At 39.3% G+C, this 17,600-nt stretch overlaps 1 protein-coding gene across 3 annotated transcripts in view; it reads left to right on the top strand.

Moving 5' to 3' along the window:
* Positions 1-17,600, top strand: part of PRDM1 (PR/SET domain 1) — a 60,750-nt gene that overhangs the window by 8,048 nt on the left and 35,102 nt on the right. The window contains exon 1 of one of the 3 annotated variants that reach the window (XM_055535313.1): positions 6,601-6,858. The exons of the other annotated variants lie outside the window; for them this stretch is intronic. Within the exon in view, the coding sequence (XP_055391288.1) occupies positions 6,802-6,858 (57 nt within the window). The 5' untranslated portion in view covers positions 6,601-6,801. Of the gene's footprint in view, positions 1-6,600; positions 6,859-17,600 lie in introns of those variants that run through there. 3 annotated transcript variants of the gene reach the window in all.

The following is a 17,600-nucleotide window of genomic DNA, read 5'->3' as shown; positions in this document are numbered from 1 at the left end:
CAAGAAGACTTCGTTTCAGAAGAATATTTCTTTTTCTTTCATTTAGTTATATTTGTGTGAACAAAATGCTGTCATTGTATCGAGAGGATACATTCATACCCTGCATTACTATATACATGAGATGTATTACTAATCTGGTTAGCAGCCTGATTCACAATTATACCTAGTTGTCTATACATCTCTTATGTTTTATTTACTTGTAAGAACATATTAAGTGGAAAATATTTGTCATTTGAATGTCTGAAACTTTAAAAAAAAAAAAAAAGAAATATGTGTCCCTGTGAAAAGCCTGCAGGTTAGATTATCAGCACAGCTAATACTTCAGAGATCTGTGTCTCCCTCATTTGCCAATATCTATTTGTTGAGTGTTGCAAGAGTTTGCTAATTAAACAATTCACAAGGTGTTTTGAGCAGTGCTTGTAGACATTTCGCCAATTAGACAATTTATTGCTGCCGTTGAAAAAAGTTAGTTGCTGTTGATTAACTAACTTTCTTGCCATGTTTATGGAGAGGCATGAGTGCAACTTCTGGCCCCTGACTCAATTTTTAAAGGGCTCATAGTCATTATTGGCACTTTAGTTGCCAAGGTGCTTGTTATTATTCCAAGACACAGCCATCACTTTGCTGAATTTGCAGATTTAAGTGAAGTAATAAGACTCTAAGCCTAATAAAATGAAAGCTGTATATATGGGAAGAGGATTGGGTGAGAGTTTCATTCTTAAAACAAGCATCACATTTTTCACTCAAGGGAAAAAACTCATTGTTATAAAAAGGTAGAAATTGAGGTGTTTAAGATAAAAAGAAAATCTTTTCAAGCTACGAATTTCCATATCATAATTCTTAACAGATGAAGCTACAAAACTCTTCTATTTCATTAGGTTAGTGCAAACTTGCATCACCAGCTCTTTGTTGTCCCAGCCCAGCAGAATTTAGGGTGCTGACTTCCTACTCTGATGTGCATTGAGCGCTCAGCAGAAAGGTGGAGGAAGCACAGGGCATATGAACTGGGACCCACAGGCCCCTAAGCAGATAAGGAAGGGCAAGTTTTGGTCTCTCCGCCTTCCTGCCACTTCTCCTGGGCAGGTGACTGAACTCTAACTAATTTGACCATTCCTAAAATGCAGTTAGGAAGAATATTAATCCAGCCTTGACAAAAGTGGAAAAATTGCCTCACTCACCAGATACCATATCTAATCTCCAAGGTGTATACACTTGCTTAGGCTTGAATCCCTTAGACCCAATAGCCTGTTTCATCAGCCGTACATGAACCACTCAGAAACAACAAGAGAGGCTCCTGCGAGGAAGTGGGTTTGAGTCTATTTGCCCTTTGTTGTGGTCAGTAGAGGAACTACTTGTGCTTTTTAATTACAAGGGTGGGACCAGAGTCTTCTTAATTGCAATTTGAGCTATAATGTAAAGCATTTACAAGAAGAATTAAAAAAAAAGAAAGAAAGAAATTCATTTATGTTCTCTCCTTCTTGCAATCCCTGGCCTTTTCTTTGAATGACTGCTCATTTTACATGTTTTACTTATCCCCTCCACCAGAATATATTCAGCTTTCTCATCTCTGAATATGTTTCTGAAGCTGCAACACTGCTTGTGTTGCTTATTAACTTGAGAAGGTGCCCAAAGCGTGCAAAGCCTTGGCTGGTAAGGATGCAGAAACACTGGGTGTGCCCTTTGTTTTTGGAATGGAGACTCAAAAGTGCACGCAAAATATGAATTCAGCCGTGCACATTTAGAATAGCCAGAAAGGGTTCATCAAAAATTGCAGACAGCTGCTTGTGCTAAGTAGGATTTATCCTTAGAACTAGACAAGGAAATTTGTATTTCCTGTTTTAATTAGAAGGGACTTTCACAACATAAGAATAAAAGGCATGGTTTGCCCCAGAGACACACATCTGCTTTATATAAAAATAAATGCATTATAAGTGTGAGAAATTGCTTGAAGATGGCCATAATATTGAGAATATGCTGTGTATTTACTTTATAGCCATCTGAGGTTTTCTTTTCCAGTAAGGTTAAGAACCTCAAGAATTTTTATGAGTGGTGTAGAGAAAAGCATGTTCAAGTACTCTTGTTAAAGTTATATTTGCACAGAAAGGTGAAAAGAAGCTTTTTACCTCATACACCTGCCAAATATATTCACGTAAATGCAGCTTTTTCTTGTAGACATGAGAGGAGGCAATGTTCCTCAGTTTTTCACCACAGCTGTTGGTTTGAGATGCATACTGAATAGAGTATAAGTTGATAAGAATATATGTGTGTGTGTTCTGAATTTGTAGGATAATATACTGGTTTACTGCACAATGTTGATTTTTCTTTTTAATAAATCAACTCTACATATATCTATGCCAAATTCACTGTGTGTCTAAGAAAAACATGTCAAAGAGCCATTTAAAATCACTTGGAGTGACAGGATTCCTACCAGAACCATAAATCATCTTTTAAAATGAAAAAATATAATAATCATTTGACCCTTGGTTCTTACTTTATATAAAACCCAGTTTTTGTTTCCATGCTTCTCTTGCTCTAAGAAAATGTGACATTTCTTAATTTGTTTTCTTCTTAAATAGACAAATAAATATAAAGGAGATGTGAAGTGCAGAGGTTGCTGAGGCCCAGGGTGACCACAGTTTGGTGCCTGGGAGGGCTCTCCCAGTCCTCCCCTAACGCCATCCTTTGAGTGGTGCGCCTGTGGTCCATGCACAAGGATGCAGGTGGTAGGGGCAATTGCAGTAAGCTCTTCCTGTAGTCACCCATCAGCCACGGACCAGAGTCTTCTTTCATGTGAGTCTCTTCCCCTTTTTCTTGCTGCAGTTTTACCCCAGCCCCAATTCAAAACCAAAAATACAGTGAAATATAGTTAAGTCAGAAAATAAGGAGAACTCATAGTTCAGCTATTGCTGTTAAAAGTAGGTAGACCATGAGGCAAATTAACCTGTGATCCTCCTCTCTTGCCCCATGCTGGTTCCCCTTTGGGCAACAGCACTTCTGGGTTGTATAGGTTTACATTCTTAAACTGCCTTGCGACTTTTCCTCACCTTGGCCCCTCCTTACATGACATACCATCCTGCAGCAATATCTGGCAAAAGTTCTTTTCCACTCTCAGATGCTTCTTGGAACAGCCTCAGGGCGAGTGTTCCTGACCTCTGCTTCCGCTTCAGCATTCTCACATGAGTAGCTGGCATATCTCTCTAACTTCATCTTCATCATGTCAGTGGCCCTGATCAAGAGATCACTGTCCTTAACAATCACTTAATGAACCAAATTTAAATAAGTAGCATTCAATTTCTCCATCCACTCATTCAGTAATCTTTGTCCAACAAATATTTGTGGAGTACCTACCAGTAGTACCAAGCTTAATTCTGAGTGCTAAGGACTATAGGTAAAAAGACAAAAAATAAAAACAAAAAATATATTCTGTAATCTTAATGGGGATTACATTCTAGTGGGAGAGACAGATAAATCAATAAGCAAGCAAATTAATGCAATTTCAGGTTTTTCTGAGAGAGAGTGAATTAAAACAAGGTAAAGTCCCAGAGGATGATGGGTTCTGGTGCTATTTTATATAAAGGTAGATAAGAAAGATCTCCCTGAGGAGGTGGCATTTGAGTATAGACTGTAATGAAATGAGTGAGCAAATCCATGTAAGATCTGGTGACAAAATAGTACAGACTCAAGGTGAAAATGATTTAGTTTGTTAGAGAACAGCAAAAAGACAGTGTGGCTAGAGCCTGATAAACCAATGGGATCATGAAAGGAGATGTGATTTGAGAACTAGAACCGTGAAGGTCTTGAACCATGGTAAGTAGTTTAATTTCATTCTAAGGATGATGGAAAGCCCTTGGCAGGTTTTATCTTTGGAATGATGTGATCTGATTTATGCTTTAACCAGCTCTCTGAATGTTGGGTAAAGAATGGATGGTGGAGGTCAAGTCAGAGAGACTACCAGCTGGTAGACTCTTTCAACAGTCTAGACAAGAGATGATAGTGTCTGGGGCTAGAATAGTTCTGGCAGAGATGATGAGATGTGGTTGGAGGACCTGGAATATATATAGGACATAGAGCTAGTAAGACTTGATGATGGATGGAATGTAGGGGAAGGAACAGAGAGAAATAGGGAGGCATAAACAATTGATTATTCCTAAGTTTGATATTGGTGAGTGGAGGTACCTTTCAGTGAGACTGGAAGACAGAGAGAAGAGTAATCTTGGGAGGAGAAATTCTATTCTATTTTAGATTGTTAAGATGTAGATTTCCATAAAACATCCAAATAAAGACGTCAAGTAGGTTGTTGGTTGTAGAGATCTAAAATTGGGCGTTCTCAGCATATAGCTAATTATTTAAATCTAAGCATTAGATGCTTCAGCTGAACCCTAGTTCACTCCACCTCTTGAAGGAGGAAGATGAGAATTCAACAAAGAAGACTAGAAGCAGCAGCAAGTGAGATAGGATGGAAACAAGAGTGTGTAGTGCTTATAAATTAAATTATAAGGATTTTCTCAAGAAGGACGATTGTGTCAAGTGCTGCTCAGAGATAAATATGATGAGAATAGAGAATTGCTGACTCATTTGGCAAGATGGAAGCCACTAGTGAACATGGTGATTTCAAGTGCAATTCTGGGAGTGAAAACTTGATTGCAGTGGATTGAAGAGAAATTAGGATGAAAGAAAGTAGAGTTGGAAGACATAGACACCTCTCTTGGGTCCTGGAGTTTGGGGTAAGCATGATAGAAGTGGGACTATGTAGTTGAAAACAATTTGCAAGGGAGACTAGATCGTAGACTCAAAGTTGGGTTACAAGGAATGTCAGAACAGGAGGTAAATATCAGACAGTGAAAAAGTAGGGCATCTTGTCATTGGACTAAAAGATCTGATGTGATCCGAGACATTTCCAGAGTCAGGATAGTAAAGTGAATGTGCTGGGAAGACCAGAGAAGAGGAGATTGAGACAGAGGCTTAGAGGAAGGATGTTCCATGGTGCTTCATGATGCGATGTCATTAAGTGGACTGGGAATGGTTGATTGGGGTGGAGTGAAGGGGAGAAAAGATCAGGGGATCAACCAAGAGGGTCTATGAATGAGGACAGCAAGCAGAGGTGTGGCATATGCATGTGGTGTCCTTCAAAAGGAGGAACTGAGGGTGAGGAGAAATGATCTAGAAGCAGTCACAAGAAGCAAAAAAAATCTTAACCTCAGTGCCAGGCAATCCGCCGCCCTACCCCATTCCTTTTTTGTTTGTTTGTTTTTCAGCCATCGTCTAGAGATTTAGCCAGAATAGTTAACTAGTTCCACTAACTCGGACCGAATGCCTTCCAGTAATTCATATCCACCTGTCCTCTAACACCTGGCTCAAGTGTTACCACCCCAGCCAGATGTCTGAATTCATCTGCCTTGGTCATGATAATTGTGTCCCTCAGGTCAGTGTTATTTCAAATCTATTTCCTACTATGCAGTTAGATTCTGAGTTCCTCTACTTCATTTCAGCCATCTCTAGCAACAAGCACTGTGGTATAAAGATACACTATTTCTTGTTTGAGTTGAGGGTCTTTAATAAGGAAATTGAGACTCAGAGACATTGAGTGATGGGCTTGAAGCTTTCAGCTAATTAGGGGCAGAGGTCTTCATACATTTCAGAGGCCTTGGGAGACTTTAATGCTATCTAACAGGGAAATTCAGCCCTGGTCCATCCATGATCAGTTTCTAGGTTTTAGAGAAGGGATTTAGAGTATACATCTGTCGAAGAAGAAGTGATGTGGACAGGTTTTAAAGCACATTTACAACATGTAGTCCAGAGAGGATCTATCCTGATGGACAACTAACTCATCCCATATCATTTTGCTTATCAGACTGGCAAAGACGATTGCTGAAAAATGCCAATATAGGTAAGGGCAAGGGAAAAGTAATGATTGGTGAAGTTATAAATGCATTCATCAGTATTGTAGAGTAAGTGGGACATATATATTACAATAATAATAATAATAAAAACCTCTTGGCTCCATGTCTACATATCTTGTTTTATAACTCGGGATATTTATAAAGAGATTTTTGATCATTTCAAATTTGGACCTAGCTATAGCATCTTAAAAACACATTTTTGCTTCATCTATTGGAACACACCTCTGAAATGCAGTGTTACATTTTATTCTTAAGATCTAAGTATTGAGTAATTTTCCATGTCTTTTTTCTTATAGCATTCATTTTCAATCTATTTTTCTTGTCAAAGGAAAGGAAAACGTGTAACCTCTTCTTCCATGAGGTTAATCCATAACACAAAAGTTTGAATCTTAAAAGTGATTTTTCCATGAATTTATACTGCAAAACAGTTTGAGATGGATTTCCAGTGCTCCGTACATCACTGCCAACACAGTTAATGTTGGAAGTACAAAAAGCAGAATCTCAACAAAGTACTTGCAGTGTGATATGTACAAAAAAATGTTGGCTACATCTGGCCATTTCTAAGAGTGGACTAGCTTTTATATGGAAATATTCTAACAGAAGTTATTCCTGACAGAAAAAAGTTAGGAAGAGCTTTTCAAATGTTTTAAAGCTCCCAACCCCCAACATACATATCTCCTCTAATTATGGGTTTTGAATAAGTTGTGACTTGCTGTGGTTAATAGGATGGCTGCTAATGTGTGGGGCCATGTTGATTCTTTCCCAGTTGCCCTACAAGGGTTTGGTGAGGGGCACTGGATGGAAATGAATAATCACTGCTGGCTTCTGTTTTTCAAAGCCAAAGGAAATGGCAGGCCCCCTCCTTCCACCGCCCCCCTCCTAGAAAGCCTAATGAAGATGGATGGATTCCCTCCCTCCCAAAGGGCACAGAGGATGCCCTCCATCTGCAATAAGAACGGTGGGGTGATTCTTGGGTCCCCGCAAATGCAGTCCTTTCCTTGTGCTGTTTTCCTGGGGTTTCCTGACTGTGGCTGCTGCTCCGCTCTTAAAACCTCTACCTCCAGGTCAGGCTGAGGTTAATGTAAACTAACTCAACACCTCCTTTCCAGATCATTCTTCAAATGGCAAAAAAAAAAAAAAAAAAAATTCCAGGGGAAGTAAAGTGCTTGGATTCTCAAAAACTGCCTTGTACACCAAGGACTTCACCTCTTGGTTACAGACCAGGTAGTCTTGGCACCAACTAGAATGACCTAAAGTTGGTAGTGTTTACCTGATCTTAATCTATATTCTGCCTATAAATGTCCTGCAACCCCACCCCTGAGAAATGAGCAGTCACATTTTAAAACAAGGACATTAATTGCATCTAGCGTGAGTTTTCTCCTCATTTTGGGGTATTTAGGTATCAAGTTTGATTGCCTGCTTTGTGGGACATTTTTTCTCTAAAGTGTAACATGCTACATAAAGATAATAAATCAATTTAGTAATTCCTGGTTCCCTGAAAAATAATTTCTAAAAAATATGAAAAATTGGCAATATGATCAACCCCCCCCAAAAAAATGTTTTTTGGTCAGTTCTGGAAATTTCATTTTAAGTGTACTGCATGTTGAATCAAGTTCTTGATCAAATCATTTGTTAGCCTGAGATTTAAAAAAATGGAGTGAGGATAGTGGTTGAGAAGGGTAGAAGGCAGAAATATGTCAAGAAGCTTTTGTTGTTATGTTGGTTAATTTCCCCCTTATGTGCTAGTCTTATTTAAAGTAAAGGATCTTCATTATTGCATCAAGAGTGTAGCTTGTAGGGATTTAGCCTATACTCTGTTGACTTTCACAGTTTAAAAGAGTTCAGTATAGAGGGTGTAGCTTTGAATTGAAAACAGAAAATTCTAATCTCACTGACTTTGCAAAGGGTAATAAATGCCCTCATATTAAAATTTTACCCCAAATCCAGCATCTGGGAAGGACCTGAATGCAAGAGGATGTACATGTCTCAAAGATAAAAGGGAGAATTCACTGTCCTGTCTAAAAATAGCATTGTGTCTTCCACCAGTTACTATCAGTTAGAGGAAGGGTTAAAGAGTAGTTGTCTAGGAGAAAAAGACAATAATTGAGTGTGACTGATTCTTCTGCAAGGCGGGTGCAGGTGGTGAAAGTTAAGTATTGTCATTCAGATAAGGCTCAAAAAAGTTTGCCTCCACATCTCTTTGGCTCTTCTGCAAAATGTCCTCTCTGGGTGTTGAGCCGTAGACAGACACAATCCAGATCCATTCAAAGGGGTCCCATGGCGATCGATTGCTCTCCTGGGTTCTCAGTGAGGGGCTGAGCTGGAAGGGAACTGCGGGACTGTTAAAACACACAGGCAGATGTTTTTGTTATGGATCTAAGTCCATCTAAGACTCAAATCTAAGTCCAGGTGACTTAAATCTGATATTCTGAGGGACATCTGAGTAATTTGACTCCTGAGTGAAGTTGGAGCAGGGAAGCGGTGCAAGAACCAGGGACTTGGCTTCTGAGAGCAGACAGGCAGTGTCCATTTATCCTGACCTCTACGAGCAGGAAAATTCTCTCTAGTTTTCATGGCAGTGGAAGCTTAAGTTGGGTCCTGATGTTTCAGATGTTCCCAGAGCTGGTTCTCCTTAGTGAGAAGGAAAGAAAGCACATTTAGCCAGAGTTCTCACAGATGTGAGATTAAAGCTAGCACTGATCAGGGAACTTTCCGCTGGGGTGGGGTGAGAGGAACAGCAGAGGGAACTGGGTGCCTCACAAGTGCCAGTGGGTTCTCACTGAGTTCAAATCGGTCTTTGAACTTAGGACAGTTGCCTTATTGAGTCAGTGTTTCCTCACCTGTGGAAGGGAGATGATGCTTCCCGCTATTGGCCTATCTGGTCCTTGGTAGGGCGTCAGCCAGCCACAGCTGCTGTTAATGTGACAGACCTTGCACAGACTGCAGGGATGGCTCAGGAGGCCCATCGAATTTATTCTCACTTCCACGTGCCTGGAGGATGTCTATGGTTTAAAGGTTTCTGTTGCTCTTGTCTCTTATTTATTCAACAAGTATTTCTTGAGTATCTATGGTGATTAGACCTGTCCCTACACAGATCAATCCACAAGAGCTAGACCCTAGAAGACAATACATTTTCAGGGAACATCCTATAACTCAGCTCCTTTTACAATGGCTTGTGTTGTTAATAAGCAGAAATGAATAGTGGCTAAAATTCTCAAAGGAGGTTATGGTAACCAACAGTTCATTTCCTATGTGTATCATTAGTATCATGCATCATCCATAATGTTCAGGTTACTGTAATTATATACGAAGAGGGCTATACTTCTGCTATGCAAATAGTTTCAAAAGTCTGTTTTTAATTACTGCACAAATGTTCATTTGTGATTAGGCTGCCTGCCCAACAGTATCATAGAAAATGACTATAATGTCATCTGTAGTTTATCAGTTTATTTTAAACAAAAACTGGGTCAACAGACCTTCAGATAAGAGGTTAGGATAAAAGAAGATTGAGACTTCATTGCTTCTATAGATTGAGTCTATGACTTCCAAAATCGGGGGCTGCCCAGTAATCCTAATGGATTGACTTCCAAAATTCCTTGGATTTGCCCTGTCGGACTTGTCTCTCTGGGGCTTAGCCAGATCCCTGCAGATAGATATTATGGTTTATATACAGTAATTCCACTTAGTCCAGCTGTAAATTTAAGTCTATTGTATTACTACAGCATTGAACAGCAACCTTGTTCATGCCTGTCTTGCAGACATGTTGAACAGAAAATCAAGGATTTTCAATTAGTTGGTTGGGAGGCCCTTGGAGAAACAGCCACTCTGCCTCGCCACACATTGGCTATGGTTTCTGCCTGCTCCTTCTAAATGGGACAAATGAGGAGATTCTGTGCATGGTCATTAATAGGCAAGCTTTGGTGGGGGCTTTGTTCTTAAATGGGGGCTTTATTTTATCCCTGCTGGCTAAGCCCCTCCGCGCACTCCTCACCTGTCATATCTGTCATACATTTAATTCATCACGCTGGGGACAGGAGCTAGCTGATCATGTCAAAAGGCAGGAGAGAGCTTGAGGAGAGTGGCTTGGTCAAGTGAGTCTTAAAACTTTACCGTCAAAGACGATTAACAGATCTTAATACAAATTTGTAAATAGAATGTTAATCGTAGACAGTTTTGTAAAGGAGAATTTTCTGCTTCATGATTCTTCTTCAAAGAGGAATCTAGAATTTCTGAAGCTAGGACAGCAAAATCTGTTTAATTTTAGGAATCCAAATGAAAAATGTGGTGGGTATTTAAAAAACAGCTCTCCTATCCAGTATTTTTAACTTTTTCCCCTAAATATAAAAGTAATATTCATTTTTAAAGATTTTTAAAATCTTAAAAAATGCAGGGAAAAACAAATTGTATTTCTACCACTTAGTTATAATTATCAATATCTTGTGTATATATTTCCAGTTTTTTGGACATACATACACATTTCCACCCAAAATCATTATAGTAATGCTAGCTATAAATCCAAGTATTTCCTCCACTTTTACACATCTTCTGCAAAAGTTATTTATTATAAAATTAGGACAAGCTTATTGTAAAGTATTCTAACCATATGTATGGACATGTACTAAGCACATTGTATGTGCCAGGCTCTCTTCCAAATGTACTATGTACATTAACTGGTTTAGTCTTTACAACCTCTCAGTAAATATAGTACAGTTATTATTTCCATGTTGCATATGAAGAATATGAGAAGTAGAGAAGGTCATTAATGTGACTAGAGTCAGATAGCATGTAAATAGTGGAGACAAGATCTTAACCCAGGCGGGATGCCCTCATAGTCAATTCTCTTAATCACCGCCCTGAACAACCTCATGGACTTTGCTCTTATAAGTAATACATTTATTCTATCCTATGTGATTTAATCATTTGGCTTGTTTCTAATTTTTCAAATTTATAAACAGTGCTATGTTCAATAACCTAGTAGGTAATTATCTGGGAGCATCACAGTTACTTCCCTAGAATAAATTCCTACAATTATAATTTCTGTACTAAAATGTACATGAGTTTGCTTCTTCAAATAGCTAATCAGAGTTGCCATATGACACAGCAATTCTTCTCCTAGATATATACCCAAAAGAATTGAAAACAGGGATTCAGATACTTGAATGTTGATGTTCAGTGTTATTCACAGTAGTCCAAAGACAGAAACAACAGGTGTCAATCAACAAATAAGCAAAATGGTATATACAGATGGATAAACCAAATGTGGTAATATCATACAATAGAATATTACTCAATCATGAAGAGGAATGAATTTCCAACAGACACTACACATGGATAAACCCTGAAAACATTATGGCAAGTGAAATAGTGAAAGAAGCTAGACACAGAAGGGCAAATACTGTTGCTTTTTACTTATATGGGAAATTAGAATAGGCACAGCCATAGAGATAGAAAGGATAGAGGTTATCAGAGGCTGGGAAGGGGAAGGGTGGGATGGGGGTGGGGATTAGGAGTTATTGTCTAATAGATATAGAGTTTCTGTTTCAGGTGATGAAAGTTTTTGGAAATAGGTAGTGGTGATGGTTGTACAACTGTGTGAATGTAATCAATGTCACTGAATTATACACTTAAATAATTAAATTGTTTTATATACTTTATTGTAATTTAAAAAATGTGTAAGTTTGTCAAATTGCCCTGAGTCAAGATTTAGCATATCTTCAGCAACATTATTTTTAAATATAAAGCCATATATATATATATATATATATATAATATTTGATCTATTTTGCATGAGTAAATACAGTCCCATGGTTCAGAATTCAAAAGGTGACAAACATGTACAGTGAAAACTCTGCACACACAGTCAGCCACCGAGTTCTCCCCAGAGGTAGAGCCTCCTGTGTAGCCTTCCCCATGTATGTCTGTGTGCAGTGTGTATATTCTTCTCCCTTCCTTTTCCTGTAAATTGTATTTCATAAAGCATTCGTATAAATTTGTATTTATGGAAACCTCGCCCACTTCATTTACTTTTTAAAATCCTGATTAAGTTTCCTCACTCCCATCCATAGTCAAGCAATTGAATATTGTTATTTCCCAGATATGTTGAGTTGGGGGTTTGGGTCAAGAGATGGACCCCCTTGTCTGGAAACATCATGCAGTCTTGGGATAATCTTTCCAACTCTAGATGGAATGATAACATGGCACCTCCTGTAAAGAGAAGATAAGCAGCCATTTTCTTTCCCTGCAATAAGATGAACATTATGCTCTCTAGCTTATTTCTTGATGAAAACAGACAAGTTCTTGAGGAATTGGTGCTTGACAAATGTTCTCTACTTGAGAACTGTAGGATGTCCCCCACTTTTGATCATTATTATGTCAGCACGGACAGAGCCTTCTTCAACTGCACGGGACTTTCCATCACTCACTGGTCTCTGCACCGTGTGGCACGGGGTTGCAAAGAGTGCACAAGGACACGGGAGGAAATACTTCAGCTCTGGCACCGGCTCTTCTGCCGGCTGCCACCTCTGGCAGGTCACCTAGCCTTCCTCCGACAATGAGACAGATGACAGTATACTCACTTCTGGCAGCTAGAGTCTACTAAGTGTTGACTTGCTTGGCATAGGATCCAACCAATTAAAAAAAACCTTAAATCAGTAACTTGATTATATCTAACTCCTGATAATGTCTATATTTAAAAGAAATAAAATCACAGTTCCTCAGAATGTATATAAAGTGAAAGTCTCTCAGTCATGTCCGACTCACTGCGATCCCATGGACTATACAGTCCATGGAATTCTCTAGGCCAGAATACTGGAGTGGGTAGCCGTTCCCTTCTCCAGGGGATCTTCCCAGCCCAGAGATTGAACCCAAGTCTCCCGCATTGCAGGCAGATTCTTTACCAGCTGAGCCACAGGGGAAGTAAACTATAATTCAACAAAATAAAGAGAGAGATTTAGAAGCAATTAAATTTGAGGCCCTGAGCAAGAAACAAATCTATCAATAACCAAAATCCTGCCCCTGTGAGCCTAGAGTGTCCTTTTTCTCTTTAGAAAGATGGACACAGCAAGTATTAAAAAAACATACAATCCAATAAATGTACTGCATTTCTAGGAAACAAAAATACAAATAATAAATAGAAATCCATGTTATTAGCAATTCTATAACCAGTTCGGTCCTAAATATAGCAGTCGGTTTTGGGATTTAAGGTTTGATGTCTACTTCTTAAGGCATTTAAAACACTGAGAAGGTGATAACAAGACTGTTAACTTTAATTCAACCTGAATGTATATATGAAGGTGCTAAAACTGCCTTATTATGCAGAGCTGTTTTTGAAATCATGGTTATCAAAAATTGTTTATAGACTCATACAACTCTAAAGTGATGTTCAGAGGAAAGAAATGGAAGCACCTTTAGAATTTAGGGAAACTATTACAGGGTTATCCTTACAATGGTGATAGATAGCTATCTATCACAATAATAAAAGGCTAGCCTTTTATTATTTTATCAGTCACGGAAAGAAAGGCAAACTGGAAGCAGAGTAAAGTGCTCCACTTATAAATTCAGATGACGCTCTATCTTACTCCGTATGAGTGACATTACTCTTCCGATGGTTTGGCAGCCCTCTCTACTGCTTGGATGCCATGGAGAAAGAGCGACCAGCTTCTCAGATATTCCAAATGACGCGTGCCAAACACGTGGAAGGTAAATCCCCTAATTCAGTCCGTTCTTCCAGCATTCTCTGGCAGACAGCCAAGCTAAATATTTCTGCTGGATAAAAAATACACTCTTGTGAGCTACACTCTTAACTGGTTGCCTGATTCAGTGGAAGGAGTTGCCTTAGTGAGGAGAGTAGGAAATAAGGAATTGGCTTCCAATGCCTGTGTATGTTTTTTCACCTTAAAAAATTTCTCGAAGCTATTTATGGGCTGTGATTGGATTAACTTATGGTTGCAGGAGGGAGGAAAATTGGAAAACAGATTTAATGCAATTCTTCCTCTTTCCCTCCCTCCACCATCCCCCTCAATTTGCTTTTAACGATTATCTTTTCAGATTTCCTAGGTGGCTGTCATTTTGTGTCTGTTGCCTATTTTTTAGCTAAATTAATTTTCAAAGGCTGTTACATTTGGTTGACTACGAGGCCCAACATATGGACCAGCGAGTGCGTGTCAGATGGGGATTATAGTTAATTGTAATTTATGACAACACTACTGACTGCATTAAGACTAATTAGAGGAATAGAATTGGAAATCAACTTTCATATATACTCTTCTAATTGTTTGGATGTTTTTGTTTTACATAAAAGACAGGACACTTTTAGTAGTTGTAAAAAAGAATACAAATGGAATCATATCATAGTGCAGTTTTGTAGCCTCCTTTTTTCGTCCATTTGGTATATCATGAGCATTCTCTCACGCCACATTTATTTAAAATCTGTTTCAATGGCTGCATAACACTCATCACGTGGCCATATTATAACGTATTTGGCAATTCTATAAATATGACTATTCAGGCTGTTTTCACTCTGTCATAATTCTAAATAATATTGCAACTAATATGTTTACATGAATCTGACTCTTCAAATTATTTTCTTGTCAGTATATCTCCATAAGTATAATCATTTGACGAAAGGTTATAAATCTTTAAACCTCTTCACATATATTGCTAAATTTCATTCCAGAAAAGTTATACCATTGAAATATAGTTTGCAAATAATCGGACATTTAGATTCCACTTAAAATGTCAAGAATCTCCATATTTTTTTATCTACGTAAATATTGATGGCATTACTGATATTTGAAAATTTTCCCTATGGCATACATGTTTATTGTTTGTTCATTTCACAAACATATTGGACTCTGTCTGTGTTCTAGGCACCACGCATATCCCAAGGAGTAAGTTTGGCTACTTTCAAATATTTATTCTGAAAACAGTTTTCCAGACTGTTTCTTTGAACAATCATGATTTACATTGATAGGCTTGAACCTTCTACATTAAGAATGTATCTTGCTATGACCATATAGTCATCTTTTAATTCAGACTATGACCAGAATATAGTTTGTTAAGAGCAGTAATATAAAGATAAAAAAATTAATACAAGAAGATTACAGTACTGACCCACTTTCAGTAGAATGCAGAATTCTGAGTTGATTTTTCTGGTATTGGGTATTGTATTGAAATTTACTTATCCACACTCTTGATGGTAGTTTCCTTTTCCAGCCACAATATTCCCCCATAACTGGAATTAGGGACACAATCTGTGGCCACAGACCCAAGCCAGCCTAAAGGACCCCTGTGAGTACAGAACTCATGTCCTTGGCCTCATTGCCCCAGTTCTTTGCTAATCTCAGCAGCAGATTGTCTGTTACCCGTGATCACCCCAAGCCATACATTCAGATGCCATTCCTGTGAATGTTCCACAACCGTGGTACATTTCCTTTGCCAGAGGAGGGTTGAAGAAGACAAGATTTTAAATGCAGATTTAATCTAAAAGGTGGGCATCTGATTAAGTAAAGCATTTGGTCCCCAAACTTGGCAGCATATTGGAACCACCTATATGTGTGTGTGTATGTCTTTGTGAGTGTGCTTACTCATGTCTGACTCTTTGCGACCCCATGGACTGTAGCCTACTGGGCTCCTCTGTCCGGGAACTTTCCAGGCAAGAATACTGGAGCAAATTGCCATTTCCTTCTCCAGGGGATCTTCCTGATCCAGGGATCAAACCTGCATATCTTGCCTCTTCTGCATTGGGAGGTGGGTCCTTTAACCAGCTGAGCCATCAGGGAAGCCCTAAGGATCTTTAAAAACTAGTGCCAGCTCCAATGCCAGTATTCTGATTTAATTGGTGTGAGCTATGACCTGGTCATCAGAATTTTTTATTGCTCCCAACACCATTCTAATATGTGGAAAACTTTGAGTACCACTGAGAGAAGGGTTTTGTGGGGCATTTTTGGGGGGGCGGGGGCGGGGGGTAGCTCCAGGTCTTAATGCCAGCATGCAGGGTCTTTGATCTTTGTTGGGGCATGAAGGGTCTTTAGTTGCAGCATGGGGACTCTTAGTTGCAGCATGTAGGATCTGGTTCCCTGACAAGAGGTCGAACTTGGGACCCCTGCATTGGGAGTTCAGAGTCTTAGTCACTGGACCACCGGGAAGTCCTTATGGAGCATATTTTAATGACCAACTATCAGTATGTTCCAGTCACTGATTCCCTGGCCTGGGCCTTTTGCCTTTATGTCCACACCAAGTCATAGGCATCCATCTTCTTTACCTACTGCGATTAAAAGCTCTCCATCATACTTCTTAGTTATTTCTTCGGGTTCAGGAAGAGAAGAGAGAAGTTGAGGAATAAATTCGTGGTCTAAAACGAAGCAAAATACTGCAGGCATATTTGGGGGACTAATATATGAGTCTAAAGCAAGGTTTCAGATTCCAAAGGAGGCAGTTCTGGGAACTGTGACCTTTGCTCTCTCTACACTCAAGTACAGCACATAATTGGGTGCCTCCTCTGCAACTAAGGTATTTCATATTCCCCATGCACAACTCTCCTATGCTTTGTTGTAGAGTTTGAGTATTGCTTCAATGCAGAGGGGAAGCAGAGAGAAGGAACAGTTCCCTCTTCTGTCCCACAAAGTTAGTCCCATGGTGAATCTTTTCTCTGAAACCCAGTTCTAATAAAACTCAAGACCGGATAACCAGATTTCAGAGTGTTCTATTTGGGAGCCTTTACCCAGATGTGTGAGTAGCTTCTCCCGCCGTCTGCGGTGCCGTCTGCGTGGGGGAGCTCCGGGACAACCTTCTAACCATTTGTGTCAGGAGCCCTGAGTAAATGAGAACAGAAACACGATGGGGTGGATTTAGCCCTTCCCTGGAAAGGGGATGGTTTCAATACTCTCATCCCACACAGACTTCCAGGGGATGCTTTGAAGGGAGCCTTATGCCAGCAGGCCTTTGAGCTTCCCCGGAAGACGAGGATTGTGTTGTGTGCAGATTTGATTCCAGTGGGCCAAGGAAGGGGAAGTGGAGATGACACGAGGGCGAGGAAGAAGGATGAGAACTGGCTGATGGCTGTTCTCTTCACCACAAGGCAGCCAGGAGCAGGCATCTTAACTCCCAGTGGTCAATGAATTTGTGGGCCTGTGTGCAGTGTATCATTCTAAACCCACCATATCTCTCTTTGAATTGCTTATATTAAGAGCAATATTATATCCTAGCATATCAGGATCTTTTTCAGTCTAGAAAAAAAAAATAACAAAGCCATTTTATTGTCCCTGTCTTCAAATCAGTTGAGCAGTATTAATGAAGTATTATTTTCATTTATTGTTCTGCCTAGATAATGTGTGGCTAAATATCTTACTGTTTAAAAATTATTTGTGACTTTTAAGTTTGCATAAGAAGAGAAAAGATTCAAACTTTGTAACTAACTTCAATTAGTATCTTTGTTGAGCCATGGTCAGTCATTTTATTAATAAACATCCATCTAGTCAAAGCTATGGTTTTTCCAGTAGTCATGTATGGATGTGAGAGTTGGACTATCAAGAAAGCTGAGCGCCAAAGAACTGATGCTTTTGAACTGTGGTGTTGGAGAAGACTCCTGAGAGTCCCTTGGACTGCAAGGAGATCCAACCAGTCCATCCTAAAGGAGATCAGTCCTGGGTGTTCATTGGAAGGACTGATGCTGAAGCTGAAACTCCAATACTTTGGCCACCT

This window comes from Bubalus kerabau, chromosome 9 (assembly GCF_029407905.1).
Source record: "Bubalus kerabau isolate K-KA32 ecotype Philippines breed swamp buffalo chromosome 9, PCC_UOA_SB_1v2, whole genome shotgun sequence".
Classification (NCBI taxonomy): domain Eukaryota; kingdom Metazoa; phylum Chordata; class Mammalia; order Artiodactyla; family Bovidae; genus Bubalus; species Bubalus kerabau.
This window is presented reverse-complemented; position numbering and strand designations above follow the sequence as displayed.